The sequence below is a fragment of the Mus musculus genome, chromosome 8 (assembly GCF_000001635.26).
Source record: "Mus musculus strain C57BL/6J chromosome 8, GRCm38.p6 C57BL/6J".
Taxonomy (NCBI): Eukaryota; Metazoa; Chordata; class Mammalia; order Rodentia; family Muridae; genus Mus; species Mus musculus.
The window spans coordinates 121,114,725-121,130,956 of NC_000074.6; the positions used below are offsets into that span (position 1 = coordinate 121,114,725).

General features: G+C 54.1%; 2 protein-coding genes across 2 annotated transcripts; both read left to right on the forward strand.

Moving 5' to 3' along the window:
• The first annotated feature begins 1,446 nt into the window (after positions 1-1,446).
• Positions 1,447-4,171, forward strand: Foxc2 (forkhead box C2). The gene has a single exon (NM_013519.2). It carries the CDS (start codon positions 1,891-1,893, stop codon positions 3,373-3,375), a length of 1,485 nt encoding a protein of 494 aa, NP_038547.2. The 5' UTR covers positions 1,447-1,890; the 3' UTR covers positions 3,376-4,171.
• An 8,789-nt stretch (positions 4,172-12,960) lies between these two features.
• Positions 12,961-15,920, forward strand: Foxl1 (forkhead box L1). The gene has a single exon (NM_008024.2). It carries the CDS (start codon positions 13,238-13,240, stop codon positions 14,246-14,248), a length of 1,011 nt encoding a protein of 336 aa, NP_032050.2. The 5' UTR covers positions 12,961-13,237; the 3' UTR covers positions 14,249-15,920.
• Positions 15,921-16,232: the final 312 nt, after the last annotated feature.

The window sequence follows — 16,232 nt, forward strand, 5'->3', positions numbered from 1 at the left end:
GAAGAAAGACTGAGACAAATGTTTTATCTGTCGCCTTCTTCCCTACCCAACCGGACCAACAACTTCCAGAAGGTTCTGCGAGGCATAGAGCCATTCCGTAGGGACATCTCGGTGCTTCTGAGGAAGCGGACCGAGCAGGGATCCGATGACGACTGGAGATGTTGAAGGAATAAATACCAGTCCACAAATAAACAAACTGTCCCCGGGATTCCTAGAGGGAAGGAGCACGCTTGAAGGTCGGGGAACTCCGAGTCGCTGTGCGTCAAGGTTGGCATAAAATTAAAAAAAAAAAAAGTCCTTCAGTTACCAGGCCCTCTAAGGAGCCCCTGGTCCTCAGCTCACCTTATCAAAACTCAGTAAAACAAACAGCCTGAAATACAGTCAATTTACAGGATCCCAAAGATGCTGACCGCGGAGTGGGACCCACGCCGGGCCCCGGCAACAGCTAGGGAAGCGGGTCCGAGGCTACACAGTGCCGCGCTCCTTTGCGTTTCCAGTGACGAAGCCGGCGATGGAGTGCAGGCTTGGAGCTCCCCACGCCGAACGGGGACACCAGCTCCCGGGGGCTGGCTGCCTTGTCCTAACCTCCAGACAGCGCTTTCATAGGTGGGGAGAAGGGAGAGGCCGGGATGGATGGCAGGGAAAGCTAGCCCTCGTCTATGCGGGAGAGGAGACCAGGAAAGCAACAGTTGGGTTCACGCGCTTCCCTGAACCCCACGAAATTGTTTGGAGGACTCAGATGGATCACCTAAGTAGCAGCGAAGACGAAGGACCAATGGTTCCTTAGGTGTTACCTTCCCAGTTTGGCATTCCCACTAAGCCTTCCCTCCCAGCCCGACCCCGTCGTGAAGGGGAGAGGAACCGAATTCTCCAACCCGGCCTCCTTTGTGGGCTCTTCCTCAACCTGGAAGCGTCCTGTGAATTATCCATCACTGCATTCAACAGGCCCTACACGCTCAGTCCGTTTGCTCTGAACCCATTACAACTAGGCCCCGATAATTAAGAAATCTAATTATTCGCCTCTTCATCCATTAATAATAATAAAAAAAAAATCTCCAGGCTCTTTCCTACTTACAAGGTCTTGGGGGCAAATCTCTGCCCAACTTCATCAATTCGATGTTATATTTCAAACTAAACTTCTTTTTATTTTCCAAAGGAACAGGGTTTTTAATTTTTGCTCTGGACACGTGGTCTCGTTAAACAAAATGTGATAATAAAATAAAATTTTATAAGATGTAACTCATTTTTAAAAGTCCTCAAGTTAACTTGAGCTGGGGGGGGGGGAGATCTGGCTAAGAGCATCTGGGTCTTAGAGCCGACGGATTCAGGCGCTCCTCGTTTTGATTGGTGCCATCCTTCTCGCAGCTGCCAGATGATTGGTGCAAACTTCCTGGAGGGGGCGCGGCCTGAAGAAAGTAAAAACTCGCTTTGAGCCAGAAGACTTTTGAAACTTTTCCCAATCCCTAAAAGGGACTTTGCTTCTTTTTCCGGGCTCGGCCGCGCAGCCTCTCCGGACCCTAGCTCGCTGACGCTGCGGGCTGCAGTTCTCCTGGCGGGGCCCCGAGAGCCGCTGTCTCCTTTTCTAGCACTCGGAAGGGCTGGTGTCGCTCCACGGTCGCGCGTGGCGTCTGTGCCGCCAGCTCAGGGCTGCCACCCGCCAAGCCGAGAGTGCGCGGCCAGCGGGGCCGCCTGCCGTGCACCCTTCAGGATGCCGATCCGCCCGGTCGGCTGAACCCGAGCGCCGGCGTCTTCCGCGCGTGGACCGCGAGGCTGCCCCGAGTCGGGGCTGCCTGCATCGCTCCGTCCCTTCCTGCTCTCCTGCTCCGGGCCTCGCTCGCCGCGGGCCGCAGTCGGTGCGCGCAGGCGGCGACCGGGCGTCTGGGACGCAGCATGCAGGCGCGTTACTCGGTATCGGACCCCAACGCCCTGGGAGTGGTACCCTATTTGAGTGAGCAAAACTACTACCGGGCGGCCGGCAGCTACGGCGGCATGGCCAGCCCCATGGGCGTCTACTCCGGCCACCCGGAGCAGTACGGCGCCGGCATGGGCCGCTCCTACGCGCCCTACCACCACCAGCCCGCGGCGCCCAAGGACCTGGTGAAGCCGCCCTACAGCTATATAGCGCTCATCACCATGGCGATCCAGAACGCGCCAGAGAAGAAGATCACTCTGAACGGCATCTACCAGTTCATCATGGACCGTTTCCCCTTCTACCGCGAGAACAAGCAGGGCTGGCAGAACAGCATCCGCCACAACCTGTCACTCAATGAGTGCTTCGTGAAAGTGCCGCGCGACGACAAGAAGCCGGGCAAGGGCAGCTACTGGACGCTCGACCCGGACTCCTACAACATGTTCGAGAATGGCAGCTTCCTGCGGCGGCGGCGGCGCTTCAAGAAGAAGGATGTGCCCAAGGACAAGGAGGAGCGGGCCCACCTCAAGGAGCCGCCCTCGACCACGGCCAAGGGCGCTCCGACAGGGACCCCGGTAGCTGACGGGCCCAAGGAGGCCGAGAAGAAAGTCGTGGTTAAGAGCGAGGCGGCGTCCCCCGCGCTGCCGGTCATCACCAAGGTGGAGACGCTGAGCCCCGAGGGAGCGCTGCAGGCCAGTCCGCGCAGCGCATCCTCCACGCCCGCAGGTTCCCCAGACGGCTCGCTGCCGGAGCACCACGCCGCGGCGCCTAACGGGCTGCCCGGCTTCAGCGTGGAGACCATCATGACGCTGCGCACGTCGCCTCCGGGCGGCGATCTGAGCCCAGCGGCCGCGCGCGCCGGCCTGGTGGTGCCACCGCTGGCACTGCCATACGCCGCAGCGCCACCCGCCGCTTACACGCAGCCGTGCGCGCAGGGCCTGGAGGCTGCGGGCTCCGCGGGCTACCAGTGCAGTATGCGGGCTATGAGTCTGTACACCGGGGCCGAGCGGCCCGCGCACGTGTGCGTTCCGCCCGCGCTGGACGAGGCTCTGTCGGACCACCCGAGCGGCCCCGGCTCCCCGCTCGGCGCCCTCAACCTCGCAGCGGGTCAGGAGGGCGCGTTGGGGGCCTCGGGTCACCACCACCAGCATCACGGCCACCTCCACCCGCAGGCGCCACCGCCCGCCCCGCAGCCCCCTCCCGCGCCGCAGCCCGCCACCCAGGCCACCTCCTGGTATCTGAACCACGGCGGGGACCTGAGCCACCTCCCCGGCCACACGTTTGCAACCCAACAGCAAACTTTCCCCAACGTCCGGGAGATGTTCAACTCGCACCGGCTAGGACTGGACAACTCGTCCCTCGGGGAGTCCCAGGTGAGCAATGCGAGCTGTCAGCTGCCCTATCGAGCTACGCCGTCCCTCTACCGCCACGCAGCCCCCTACTCTTACGACTGCACCAAATACTGAGGCTGTCCAGTCCGCTCCAGCCCCAGGACCGCACCGGCTTCGCCTCCTCCATGGGAACCTTCTTCGACGGAGCCGCAGAAAGCGACGGAAAGCGCCCCTCTCTCAGAACCAGGAGCAGAGAGCTCCGTGCAACTCGCAGGTAACTTATCCGCAGCTCAGTTTGAGATCTCAGCGAGTCCCTCTAAGGGGGATGCAGCCCAGCAAAACGAAATACAGATTTTTTTTTTAATTCCTTCCCCTACCCAGATGCTGCGCCTGCTCCCCTTGGGGCTTCATAGATTAGCTTATGGACCAAACCCCATAGGGACCCCTAATGACTTCTGTGGAGATTCTCCACGGGCGCAAGAGGTCTCTCCGGATAAGGTGCCTTCTGTAAACGAGTGCGGATTTGTAACCAGGCTATTTTGTTCTTGCCCAGAGCCTTTAATATAATATTTAAAGTTGTGTCCACTGGATAAGGTTTCGTCTTGCCCAACTGTTACTGCCAAATTGAATTCAAGAAACGTGTGTGGGTCTTTTCTCCCCACGTCACCATGATAAAATAGGTCCCTCCCCAAACTGTAGGTCTTTTACAAAACAAGAAAATAATTTATTTTTTTGTTGTTGTTGGATAACGAAATTAAGTATCGGATACTTTTAATTTAGGAAGTGCATGGCTTTGTACAGTAGATGCCATCTGGGGTATTCCAAAAACACACCAAAAGACTTTAAAATTTCAATCTCACCTGTGTTTGTCTTATGTGATCTCAGTGTTGTATTTACCTTAAAATAAACCCGTGTTGTTTTTCTGCCCAAAGTTCGGACAGTGTCTTTGTGTTCTTGAATTTTAAAAGGGAAATTGTAGTAAGCCCAGTTGTGATTATTTTTGTGATGCAGGTGGCCTGGTACTTGGATGCATATACAGGTTACAGGACGATGGAGCTCTCGATTAGTAATAGAAGGGGCTCTTGATTTGTTGAACTATCCCGTCCTGAGATATTTTTGTTTTCTGCTCAAGGTAATCTGAGAAACTGTTCTCCATCCACACACGGACAGGGCTGCCTGAGGGCAACGTGCTGCTGGCCTGTTAACGAAATGCTTTGCGGGATGCAGAAAACTGTTGCCAATTGTCAAAACAAAATGGTGTCACCCTGTCTCGGTGTCCAGCTGTCCTCTGTTAGAGGGGAGAAACCGAGAAAGGACAAACGGCCTGCAGCTTGCTAACCTCAGCGTAGCAGGAGCCTGGGTGAGTGCTCGGCTCCCTCCATTTCCTTAGATGCGGACTTGTTGCCCCTGTTGGCGTTTTAAGAGTGCCAGCAAGAAGCAAAGAGGGTTGGTAGGTCTCTGGTATTTAACTGCCGGCTTTGGGATCAGATTAGAAGTGAATTTCAGTCTGATTTATTTCTTAATTTGGGCTTTAAATATTTTACTCCGGCGTGGTGGAAAAAGAAGCCACTGTGCGCCTCCAGCATGATATTTTAGCGCTGAAATGGCTCTGGTTTTCAGCATGCTAAGTAACAGGGAGATTATTTTTCTTTTTGATTCTTGTATTTCATTTCTTTAAAAAAAAAAAAGGAAAATAGATCGGGACAAACCTCTCTAAAATGTACCTGGCTGGCTGGGGGTGGGGGTGCCTTACCAATCTGCTGCCTGAAAGATACAGCTTCAGCACAGGCCTGCGTGTTGGACTTTAGGCATATCATGGATTCCCACGCCAGTTGGTAACCTGGACTGTGCTAATGGAAGTTCTTTCTGCACAGAACATGTAGGCCAGGAGGAGGCAGGGACCCGGGAGGGGGGTGGACTTTGCAGGTCATCTGCTTAGCTTAGTGGTGGCCACGGGTTAACACGTATATAGTGTTACTGTTGAAACTGCAAGTTTTATATCTGTGCTGTTTTGATGTAGAATTTGGGGAGGTTCCTGATGATACTACCCTACCCGTGTATGTAAGACAGTCTTTCAACCTGCAGTGCCAGAATGTGACCCACACTTCAGTATCTTCCATAAAGTGGGGGGACTAAGAACTGGACAGGGGTGCTGTGGAGGGGGGCAGGCCAGGTGTATCTTGGTTCCTGAGCAGAGCAGAGAGCTTAGGAAGGGGTCGGGAGATCTCTGGTTCCTCCCAACACTGGTTTCATTTTGCATGGCTCTCTTCAAACCTCTTGCCCCAGGAGAAGCGAGCTTTGTCCAAGCCAGCTGGCTCGCTCCTTTCCCAGATGTTTTAGGGGCCTCCCTGAAAGCTTGCCCTCCTCTTAAGATTCAGAACTCCTGACCCAGGGAAAGATAGGAGGCTTTGTGGATGGGAGCTTTTTTTTAAAGAGGACCGTTCTCGTTCTCAAGTAGGTAGCTAGAGAGAAGCCCCCTGGAGCAGGCCCTACTTGTGACTGTCAGGGAACCCAGGTTGTGTTGTAGGCTTTTCCCAGGCCTCCCAGAGCAGCGGTGTGAAAAAATGCGGTCCTGGGAAAAGTTGGTCTGGGGTGTTGCTTCCTCGAGCAGTCAGGAAGGGAAAGGATAGTTCCCAGAAGGTCAGATTCCTAAGGTTTGCGCTGAGTTCACATGCTAGCAGCCCTGCTTGGCCCAGCCTTAGAACTAGGGGCTTCATCTTCATTCCAGATAAACCCAGAATCCACCACACCCCACCCCAGCAATATTGCCAGCAGCAAGGGGGCATGGTGGGGCCACAATATTGGAGTTCATAACAGCTGCTATTGAATGCTTGGTAGTTTTTGGATTAAAACTTCTATGGGGACACAGGTTGTTCTTGGCCCTACATGGGTCTATCTTAGGTTTCTCTGTCACTAGCAAGTCCAGTCCAGGGCATTCTAGGAAAGGAGGGGGGGCAAGGAGTTCTGAGATGGAAGCCCTGGAGTGCCTACCCCAGGCCATCCAACTCTGCCAGGATGATTCTGCTCTTTACACAAACACAGCTTTGTCTGATAACCAGGACCCAAGAAGCCGATGCGGCTGGGCAAAAGATACGGCAGATAAAAACCGAAAGCAAACGCAGAGACACGGGCGGAAACCTTCATGTGGGTTTATCCCAAGTACAGGCCGGCCTTAACCAGGTGCACTGATCAAACACCATCCAGTTTTGAGGACAGATCCAGGTCTTCGGAGAGCCCTCTGTGCCATCTTAGGCTGAAGTTTTCAGGAAGTGCCTGCTAGCAGAGTCCCTGCCCGGACCCTCCCCCAACCAGGTTGGATAGGCAGCCACAGCCCTCACTCTCTGACTCAGGTGTTCAGACTCCACAAATGAAGAAATTGAGGATGACTTGGATGCGGGATGCGATGCGTCCAACTGGGAATTCAACTCCTACACCTCAAAGCACAAACCCCTGTCACCTGGGAGTCACCAGGGATCCTGAGATTGACAAGTTCATCATTCTTGTCTTCTCTTACTGAGGTAAATGAAGGTCAAAGGTTAGAAGGAGCTGAAAAGGAAGGGTTTCTCTGGGGGGATACTGGTGTTTGCCTTGTGGACCCTCAGGGTTCTCTTCCCTGTGACCCTCCTGCCTGGATCTGGGTAAAGCTGGTGAACATTGAGTTTCCAGCACCCTCCCTACCAAAGTTTGTTGGCTGCTGTCTTCTTCATCCTTGTTCTGGCTCCCAAATCCAAAGGTGGGGGGTGGGGTGGGGGGTGGGAGTGGAGATGGGAATCTCCAACTTCGTTGTTGCAAACCAAAACAGACAAGTATGAATAAAGATACTTCGAAAATGCCTCACAGCCCACACAAGGACTAGGATCTTGAGAAGGCGCTGGGATCTCCCAGCTTGCAGAGCTCCCTAAAACTGCCCCACACCGCTGTGCCACCTAGCCTGCCGCTGGACACCCTGGCCGACCGACTTCTGTGCCCTGAAGATGGGTCAGTGGGTGGCTCAGCTAGAAGTGGAGACATCTGAGTCCCACTTGATTTCCAATTCAAGTGGGGTGCAGGACTGGGTCAGAATTCACAGGGTGCCATCTCCCCTGCCCCTCAGACCCATCGAGTCCTGAATATTTGGGATGTTTTCCCAAACTTTGAGAAGCATTCCCTATTCCCTGCCCGCCTTCCTCGCCTGCCTTCCACTGGCAGGGCCTTTGAAATGTGTGCTCTTTTTTTTTTTTTTGAGACAGGCATGCAACCGGGTAGCATACTTCCAGAGCATTAGGTTGTTGGGGACAGTGTCTGGGAAGATGCAATGCGCCTTTAACTTACATCAGCCATCCTTTCAACACCCCTGTGCAGGGACGACAGCAGTCCTTTCAACACCCCTGTGCAGGGACGACAGCAGAAAGACACGCCGTGGGTATTTTTCTATTTTGGAGCCTTGTCTTTTGGGGTGGCTGTTTGTCTTTCTAAGAGTTCAAACCCACCCTGGGGTCCGTGAGAGTGCACAGAGCCAGGAGGAGCAGTAGTGGAGGTACAAAGAGGTAGAGCCCTGTAGTGGGAGGTTTTGACCTGTCCTGTCCTGTCGGGGAAATAGGGCCCCCGACAGGACAGGAGTTTTCAGACCTCAGCCTCTGGCAGCCTCTGGCCTTCCAACCCAGAGTGCCTGGCGATTCCCCCAGGCACTCTGCCTCCTGGGGACGGACATTCCAGGCCCAGTACACCATCGTTGTCTAACTTCGTCCCATCCCCTTAAGTATTGGGGCCAGTTTCTTGGGTGATATTTCTTAGGACTGTGAAAAAGCATTGTAATGGGTGTGGGTAATGGGGGCAGTCCCAACTTTTAACTCTGCCAGGCGGGCGCTCTCAGAGGGATGCTCCCATCTCTCTTGCCTATCTGGACGGCTTTGAGTGGGGTAGTGGACACGCCCCAGGGGCGACCTTGTGAACCTTCCCATCCTTACTGGGAACAAGGTGCGTGCGCTATAAGTAAGTAAGTCATTTGGGAAACTCTGCTCAGCTCTCTGGGCCTCTTCTTTTCTAAAGGCCCCACCTCCCATCTACACACCCTAGGGAGAGCAGGGGTGGGGGAGGGCAGACGCTGCTGGGCCCTTCCCAAAGGAGGAGGGAGAAGAGCAGAAAGCCTTCCAGGTTTGAAAGTGAGGATTTGGGGGTGCACTGGCTGCGTACCTCTAGCATCTCTTCCTTCTCTGCTCTTCCTCACTCTTCTGGGGACACCTGAGCATTCAGGCCTCACTGTTTCCACTTTTGAGGACAAACTGTGACTCCTGATTCCATTCAGTCAGCAGTAGCTGGAGAGTAACTTTGTGGCTTAGCCTCAGTTTCATGCTCTGTGGAATGGGTGCATCCTTGAGGCATGTCTTTCACATTGGCCGGGAGGGTTATTTTCACAGGAGTCCTGAGTGCCTCATATAGGGCACCTGTAAGATGATTTTGACCCTGTCTTTGGGACAGGTCTCTCTGGGAGAATTGAGATAAGTTAACACAGCCTCAGTTTCTTGATCTGAAAAAAAAATGGGAATAACAAATGCTTCTTTAATTTGTGTGTGTGTGTGTACTCGTGTACGTGTGTATATTACTGGGAATTGAAACCAGGAGTTCTCACACGCTGGACAAGCATGTCACATTACTCTCCCTACAACCCCTTTATTTAAAGTCGTTTATTTATTATTTTCCAATTCTGTCCCTGAGGCTAGAGTTACAGGTGCTTGTGAGCACCCCACCCCCAACCCGCAATGTGGATGCTGAGAGCCAGACTCCTTCAGAATGAGCGCTTGTAACCCCTGAGTCATCTCTCCAGCCCCAACCCCCCCCTCTTTGAGACAGGACTTCATGTACCCTAGGTTGACCTCAAACTTGCCATGTAGCAGAGGATGGACTTTGAACCTCTGATCCTCCTGCTTCTACCCCTTAGATGCTGGGATTGCTGGCATAGGCCTCTATGTCTGATTTATGTGGGCTTCCTGAATGCTAGGCAGGCATTCTAGCAGCTGAGTGATAGATAACCCCCCCATCCCTAATTTTCTCTCTCTCTCTCTTTCTTTCTTTCTTTCTTTCTTTCTTTCTTTCTTTCTTTTTTTCTCTCTCTCTCTCTTTCTTTCTTTCTTTCTTTCTTTCTTTCTTCTTCTTCCTTCTTCCCTTCCTTTCTTCCTTTCTTTTTTTAAATTTTGAGACAAAATTTAAAAATCTCACTGAGTTTGCTGGCTTGCTAGGAACTCACTGTGCAGCCTAGAGGGAACTTGAACTTGGGATCATCCTGCCTCAGCTTCCTGAGTAGCTGAAGTGGCAAGACGCTCCAGGCTGCTGCTTCTTGTAGTGGGGGTGAAAATATTTCATGCAAGCACCTCCCACAATCAATTACACAGCACACTGTGGTGCTCAATACACTTTAGTCACGATGCTCTCTGTCCATAGCCCCTCCCCCATACAGGGTTTCCCTGCGTAGACCCGGCTAGCCTCAGACTGAGATTAGCCTGCCTCTGCCTCCCGAATGCTGAGATTGAAGATATGCATCGCCCGGCTGTAAAACAAGTCTCTAGAAGCCATTAACGCAATAGATAGAATACGGACTGTCTGCGTTTGTCTGTGCTCTCTTGGAGAGTGCCAGGAGAGCATAAAGAACTCCATGTGCGTCATGTATTATTAACCAAGTATACCCGTGGGAGAAAGGAGGTGGCTTCACTTAGCAGGTGCTAACAAATGCCCGGGGCCCAGTGAGCCTGTGAACTAACTCCCTGAAGGCCAGAGAGGCAGGCCGACCCCACCCCCACATTCCGCTGTAGATTCTAGCTGCTGCTGCCACCACCACCCCAGCGTTGTAAGTTGTCATTAAGGTGACTAGTCCGAGTCCCCACCCCAACACAACACAGTAGGTAAGATCCCAGGCCCAGAGCTCTTGCGTAGAAAAAGAATTGGGGTCGCTGGGAGAATACTGCCGGGCTGGGCCCGTCATTTGGAAGCCTGCTTTGTTCTGGGTGTGCCCTGGGGGCAGTGGGAGAAGATCGTGGCTCTCCTGCTGAGGTTTGAAGGGCCTGTCTCCTCCCCATAATCTCCGGGAGAGCGCACATCCGCTTTGTTCCAGCAATGGGACTGTGGCTGTCCTCATCCCACGCAGAAACCACTGCCCATTTCTGCTCCCTGGCGTCTGGTCTGAAGAAGCAAGGGGCTCCTCTCCTGGAAGGGAGGTGGCTGTCTCCTGTTGACTGCCCAGTACATAGAGGGCTGTGTGTGTGTGTGTGTGTGTGTGTGTGTGTGTGTGTGTGTGTGTGTGTGTGTGAGCGCGCGGGGGCGGGTAGGTGGGTGGGGGTTGGACACTTAAGGAATCTGGAACCCCTTTTCTTCTCTGGGACAGCGGACACCTACTCCTCCCAGGCTCCCCCACCCAACCAGGTCTGAGTTCACAAGACTAAGCTTCCGCACGAGGGCGCATCCGCTCCTAGACTCAGGGACTCCCGGCTGTCTTATGAGTCGCAGTCCCCGGAAAGGCTGGACTGTGCCTCTGCGCAAGGGTCGCCCCAGAGGAGGCCCTCTAGGGCTAAGTAAGGCTCGTTGTCATCTGAGAGCCCAGGCTTCAGACTGCGCCCAGAACGGGACCGGGTGCACCGGCCCCAGTCTCCTGCAGACGCCGCCAACTGCAGGCCCTGCTCCTCCAAGCTGCTGGTGCAAGTCCGCTGGAAGTTTCTAAACTTTTCCCCCTTTACGGTCTGTGCCCCGCCCACTTGCCGGGCGTGTCTCCGCCCGCAACCAGCCCACGACTAAAGTGGGCGGTGCTTATTGTTGAGACTCGAGCTCAGATTTGCCTTAGGGTTTGGAAGAGGCGTCTGGACAGCGCAGCCGGGCGCGCACGAGTTGAGGCTGCCCGCTAGACTTGGGGTCTTGGAGAGCTCTGGGATTGGCGGGGACTGCGGAGGTGAGGGATGGAGTTTTCCAGTGACAGCGGTTTATTTCTGGGTCTGGGTCTGTTAAAGCGAGTGCAGAAGCGAGGGAACCGGTTGCAAAGGTGAGGTTGCTCACACATTTCCATCCCAGAATTAAAGGGTTATTCTGGGTGAAAGGCCGAGTTCCGAGAGAGAAACACACTCCGACCCTCTGGGCACCAATCTTCCTCCCCAGGATCTAGCTCAGTAGCCAGAGCTGCCTGCGGGACTCAGGTTAGAAATGTTGAAGTCACAGAGGAAAGTGGAATGGGAAGGGCCAGCTGGCTACACCCACAGGCCTATCAGTCACCCAAATCGGTGTGGTGTGTGTTTGTTTTTGTTTTTTCAAGCAGAAATGAAATTTTTCTGATTCCTTGCTGGCATCTTTGCGGTGGTGGGATGCTAGGACATCGTAAACGTGAAGGCTCTATTCTGGATTCCTCCCTTTGGAGTGGGAAGATCAATACTCCACTTCTCCACGTTCAGAGGCCATATGAGTACCAGCCACTGGTGCAAGCCTCAGTGTGTCTTCCCCTTCCAGTGGGTGGCAGAAGTTTTTTCTTTACCTATGACACCACCAAATAACACCACCAAATGCTTCTTCTTTGGCAGAGAAGGAAGGGGTGGGGGGCTACTAACCCAGATCTTGACACAGTTTCCACTTGCTTTCAAAGAATAATTGCGTGCAGACATCATGAACAGAGACTGCCTCCTCAAGGCTAACCTGCATCCGTACCGTACCCGGATGGAGGGGAGCCACTTGGAGAGATGCCCCTTTTAGAATGAGCAGCATCCAGGAGTTTGGATTCAAAGTTTGACATGGTTAAATGTAAAACGAGACGGGTGGGGGATGCTTACACCCCTGGGTGGGTGGGTGTGTGTGTGGGGGGGACCAGCATGCAGGCTTTACAAATGCTTAATGTAATCACCAAGCAGCTGCACACACTTGTAAAGCTGTTGTAACCCCCTCCTTGTTATAAACAGGAAAGTACAGCGTATGGAGCTAAGGACCTACATTCACGAACACCAGCTCCCCGCCAGCTGCCACCCTCCCCCTTTATGGTGTGCCTGGCTAGGAACCTTAGCCAGACCCAAGGACCTTGTTGTCCCCCCCCCGCCCCCCCACACTTTCCAAGGGGAGTTGTTTTGTATTCTTCCTCTGGCCAGCCAAGGTAGGGGACCAGATACTCTGCCCATCCACAGCTTTCCAGAGCTGTCTGCTTTCCACCTCCAAAAACGTTGGCTACTGAGATCCAGTCATTTGAGTCTCCTGGAACCCCGTTAGGTGGGGCCTCTTCGACAGTAGTCCCCTAGAGAGTGCTCATCTCTGTAAGGTGTGTGTGTGTGTGTGTGTGTGTGTGTGTGTGTGTGTGTCTACTGTCTTCCGAGTTCCCAAAGTGCAGACAACGGTGCTATCTCTACAATGCCCTAAGCTTGGGGAAATCAAAGCTCTTTTGTGGGAGGATCCCCAAGACCAGATTACAATGTACCCCTTGGCTTCCCCACCCCCATCTCCATTCCTCCTTTCTGGCCTACCAGACCCAGCTTGGGGAGAGCCACCCGTCCCTCCACATCCTGCCTCGCTGACTGTGTGCTTACAGCGTCAAGGGGTGGACGTGGTATTTCAAACATCAGATCAGTGCGTTTATATATTGGGTGCCCGGAAATTTTTCCAAATAAACACAGCTTGATTCAACTTGGGTGGGCGGACTTATCAACAGACTAATTCTATAAACAAATGAAGACTAGCCCCGAAACCGATTGGTTGGTATCAAAAAGACACGTGGAGGGAAGAGCTGGGAGATTTTCAGCAATGAAATTTTAATTAATGTGGGTGGGCTGAGAACACAAGGACTGTTTATCATAGACAATTTATTTTCCAGCGCTAAGTCAACACATAATAGCAAACTTACAACAATTATTTAACATTTTTAAAGCCATGAAGAAGGGACAAAGCGCGCAGCGGCTGGGGAGAGCGGCTGATCGCAGGGCAGTCGCACAGAGGGCTCCCCAGGAGGGCCCTGGTGCGGGGCAAAGTCCTTAGGACTCCCCGGTGGAGCGGAGAGGCTGCTGTCGCCATGAGCCACCTCTTCAGTCCCCCGCTGGCCGCTCTGGCAGCCTCGCCGCTGTTGTACGTGTACAGCCCCGAGAGGCCTGGGCTGCCCCTGGCCTTCGCCCCTGCGGCTGCACTGGCCGGCCCGGGCCGCGTCGAGCCCCCGCAGAAGCCGCCCTACAGCTACATCGCTCTTATAGCCATGGCGATCCAGGATGCTCCCGAGCAGAGGGTCACACTGAACGGCATCTACCAGTTCATCATGGATCGCTTCCCGTTCTACCACGACAACCGCCAAGGCTGGCAGAACAGCATCCGCCACAACCTGTCGCTCAACGAGTGCTTCGTGAAGGTGCCACGTGAGAAGGGGCGGCCGGGCAAGGGCAGCTACTGGACCCTGGACCCCCGCTGCTTGGACATGTTTGAGAACGGCAATTATCGGCGCAGGAAGAGGAAGCCCAAGCCCGCCGCGGGTTCCCCGGAGGCCAAGCGCACCCGGGTCGAGCCGCCGGAGTCCGAGGTGGGCTGCGATGTAGGGTCCCCGGACCTGGCCACTGCACTCCCGACGCGCGCGCCGGATCGCTCCCAATCCCCGGCAGTAGGCACCGCGCGGCCCGCGCTCCTTCCCTGGCCCGGCCCTGAGCCCCGGGACCCCGACGCGGACCTCACAGTCCAGGGCGCAGGGGCAGTGGCAAGCGGCCAGCTCCAGCGTCCGGCACACCACCTGGGGTCCCCTCTGTGCCCCGCCCCCAGCGGCTCCCCAAAAGGTTCCAAGTCAAAGAGTTTCAGCATCGACAGCATCTTGGCCGTGAGACCGACGCCAGCCTCAGGGGCCGAAGCACCGGGGATCCCTAAGCCCGTGCCTGGCGCGCTGGGCTCCTCTCTGCTGGCTGCCTCCTCCGGCCTAGCGCCTCCCTTCAACGCTTCGCTGGTCTTCGACGCGCACGTCCAGGGCGGCTTTTCCCAGCTGGGGATTCCCTTCCTTTCTTATTTTCCTCTGCAGGTTCCCGAGGCCACAGTGCTTCGTTTCCACTAAGGCGGATTAGCGGCTGCTTCCCTGCCTCGCGATCCCCCCACCTCCAGTGAGCCAATGCCTGTGGGCGAAGGAGTCGCCCCGGTCTCTGCCCTGGCAGAGACTGAGGGTTTGGAGCAGCGTACCCGTGCCGGCCAAAGTCGTGCACTGAGGGGCCTCGTCCATCTGCTTTCTCCGAAGATGACTTAACCAGCCACCGGAAGCTTTGCAGATTTAAAAGACTGGTCCAGTAGAGGACATGGTCGCCGCACACTCAGCCCTCACGGTTCGTCTCCAGCAGAAGCCCCTCGTAGGCTTTGGCGGCGTTGTACAGTGACCACCACAAGTCCCCACTCGGACCTGAGTCTCCTGCTGACCCTGAGGGCAGGACTTAGAGATATAGCGAACAGCTCTATGTGGAGGTTCAACTGGATCATGGAAGGCTCAGCGGGCTCCGTGTGGCATAGGCCTTGGCTTTGATCTCATTGGATGTGGGGAGCTTGCAGCCAGGATGCTGGGGATGATCCGTGGTCCGCAGGCTCTGGGAAAGATGTAGGCCTGGTTAACGTTTACAACTAAGGTTGAACAAAAGCAGGCTCACCGGAAATGCTCAATATGAATAGATAAACCTTCTTCCAGACAGGGAAAGGCTCATTTATTCTTGGCTTATAAACCAGGCTCCCCTTTGCTATAGCTAGTAGCTTCTTTTAAGGAGCCCCGTGTGTTTGGCACGTACTTTGGCTTTACAGTGGCACACCTGCCGCATTCCACAGCATAGTCCTCTGTTCACTTCTGCTTTTCTTTTCTTTTTTTTTTTTTGTGTGGGGGGGAGGGGTTCGAGACAGGGTTTCTCTGTATAGCCCTGGCTGTCCTGGAACTCACTTTGTAGACCAGGCTGGCCTGCCTCTGCCTCCCGAGAGCTGGGATTAAAGGCGTACTCCACCATGCCTGGCCTGCTTTTCTTTTTAAGGCACCAAAAAATTTCAGGGGACACAGAAGGGTGTGTGATCGGAGGGATTATTATGACTCAAGGGCGGGTTTTTTTTTTAACTTCTGTAGCTTTTTAAGATCTAAGTCCCCCCCCCATCTCTCTCCCCCCCCCCACTCACACTTTCCAGAAACACACACACAGTGAAGGACTACATGTAATCAGAGAGGCTGGGGGAGCATACTACTCCTGAGTGTGGGAGATAGATAGCTTCCAGGAGTGACAGGGACTCTCTTCAGACAAAGCCTGTGGTACCTCAAGTCTGTGTTCCCTTTATATCCCTCCAGGGAGATCTAGATATTGACATTACATAAACCCATAAGAGGTGACCAGAGAGCGGGGTTGAGGGGGAGGGGGTGGGGAGATCAACAAAGTGCTGACTAAGGCAACTAAGTTGGTTACCGTGCAGTGCAGTCCTGCTTCCAAATTTGGGGGAAACTCTCAGGCCTTTGGGGTGCCCATGTTTAAGCTTGCTGGTGGGCTCTGCAACTCAGCTTTCAGAGGAAGGAAAGTGCTGGTCCTTGATGTAAAAAAAAGGACCAAAAATTAAGAATTCTAGGGCATAGGTCCACAGTGATGTCTCACAACAACTAAGGTATGCCGTGCATCACACCTGTAATCTCAGTCCTTGCAAGGCTGAGGCAGGGGGATTGCTGTGAGTTTAAGGATAGCTTGTGGCACAGAGTTAGACATGTCTCAAACTAAGGGAAAAAAAATCCAAACAAATGACCACTTTCCAGGACTTGTGCAAAAATGCTTAAGAACTCTCAAGTCCCCTGCTGGTCAGCGTTGGAAAAGCACTTTGGGCGGTTGTGACACTATCTGGTCCACAACCCAGGTCCCACCGGGACTGGACAGGGGCTGTATCTGAAGGTCATTGCTCAGACTCCATGGTGGACCCAGGTGGCTGTGACTGAGCAGAGTGCAGCGGCAGGCACCCATTGGATGTTACCCATGTGTTCAGCCTATGAATAAAGGTTTTCTTTTCATTAACCTCTCACTGACTGGTTCAGTGGATTA

What these genes read in the sequence shown, in the direction of transcription:
- Foxl1 (NM_008024.2), top strand. Translation starts at nt 13,238, where the DNA reads ATGAGCCACCTCTTCAGTCCCCCGCTGGCCGCTCTGGCAGCCTCGCCG.
- Foxc2 (NM_013519.2), top strand. Translation starts at nt 1,891, where the DNA reads ATGCAGGCGCGTTACTCGGTATCGGACCCCAACGCCCTGGGAGTGGTA.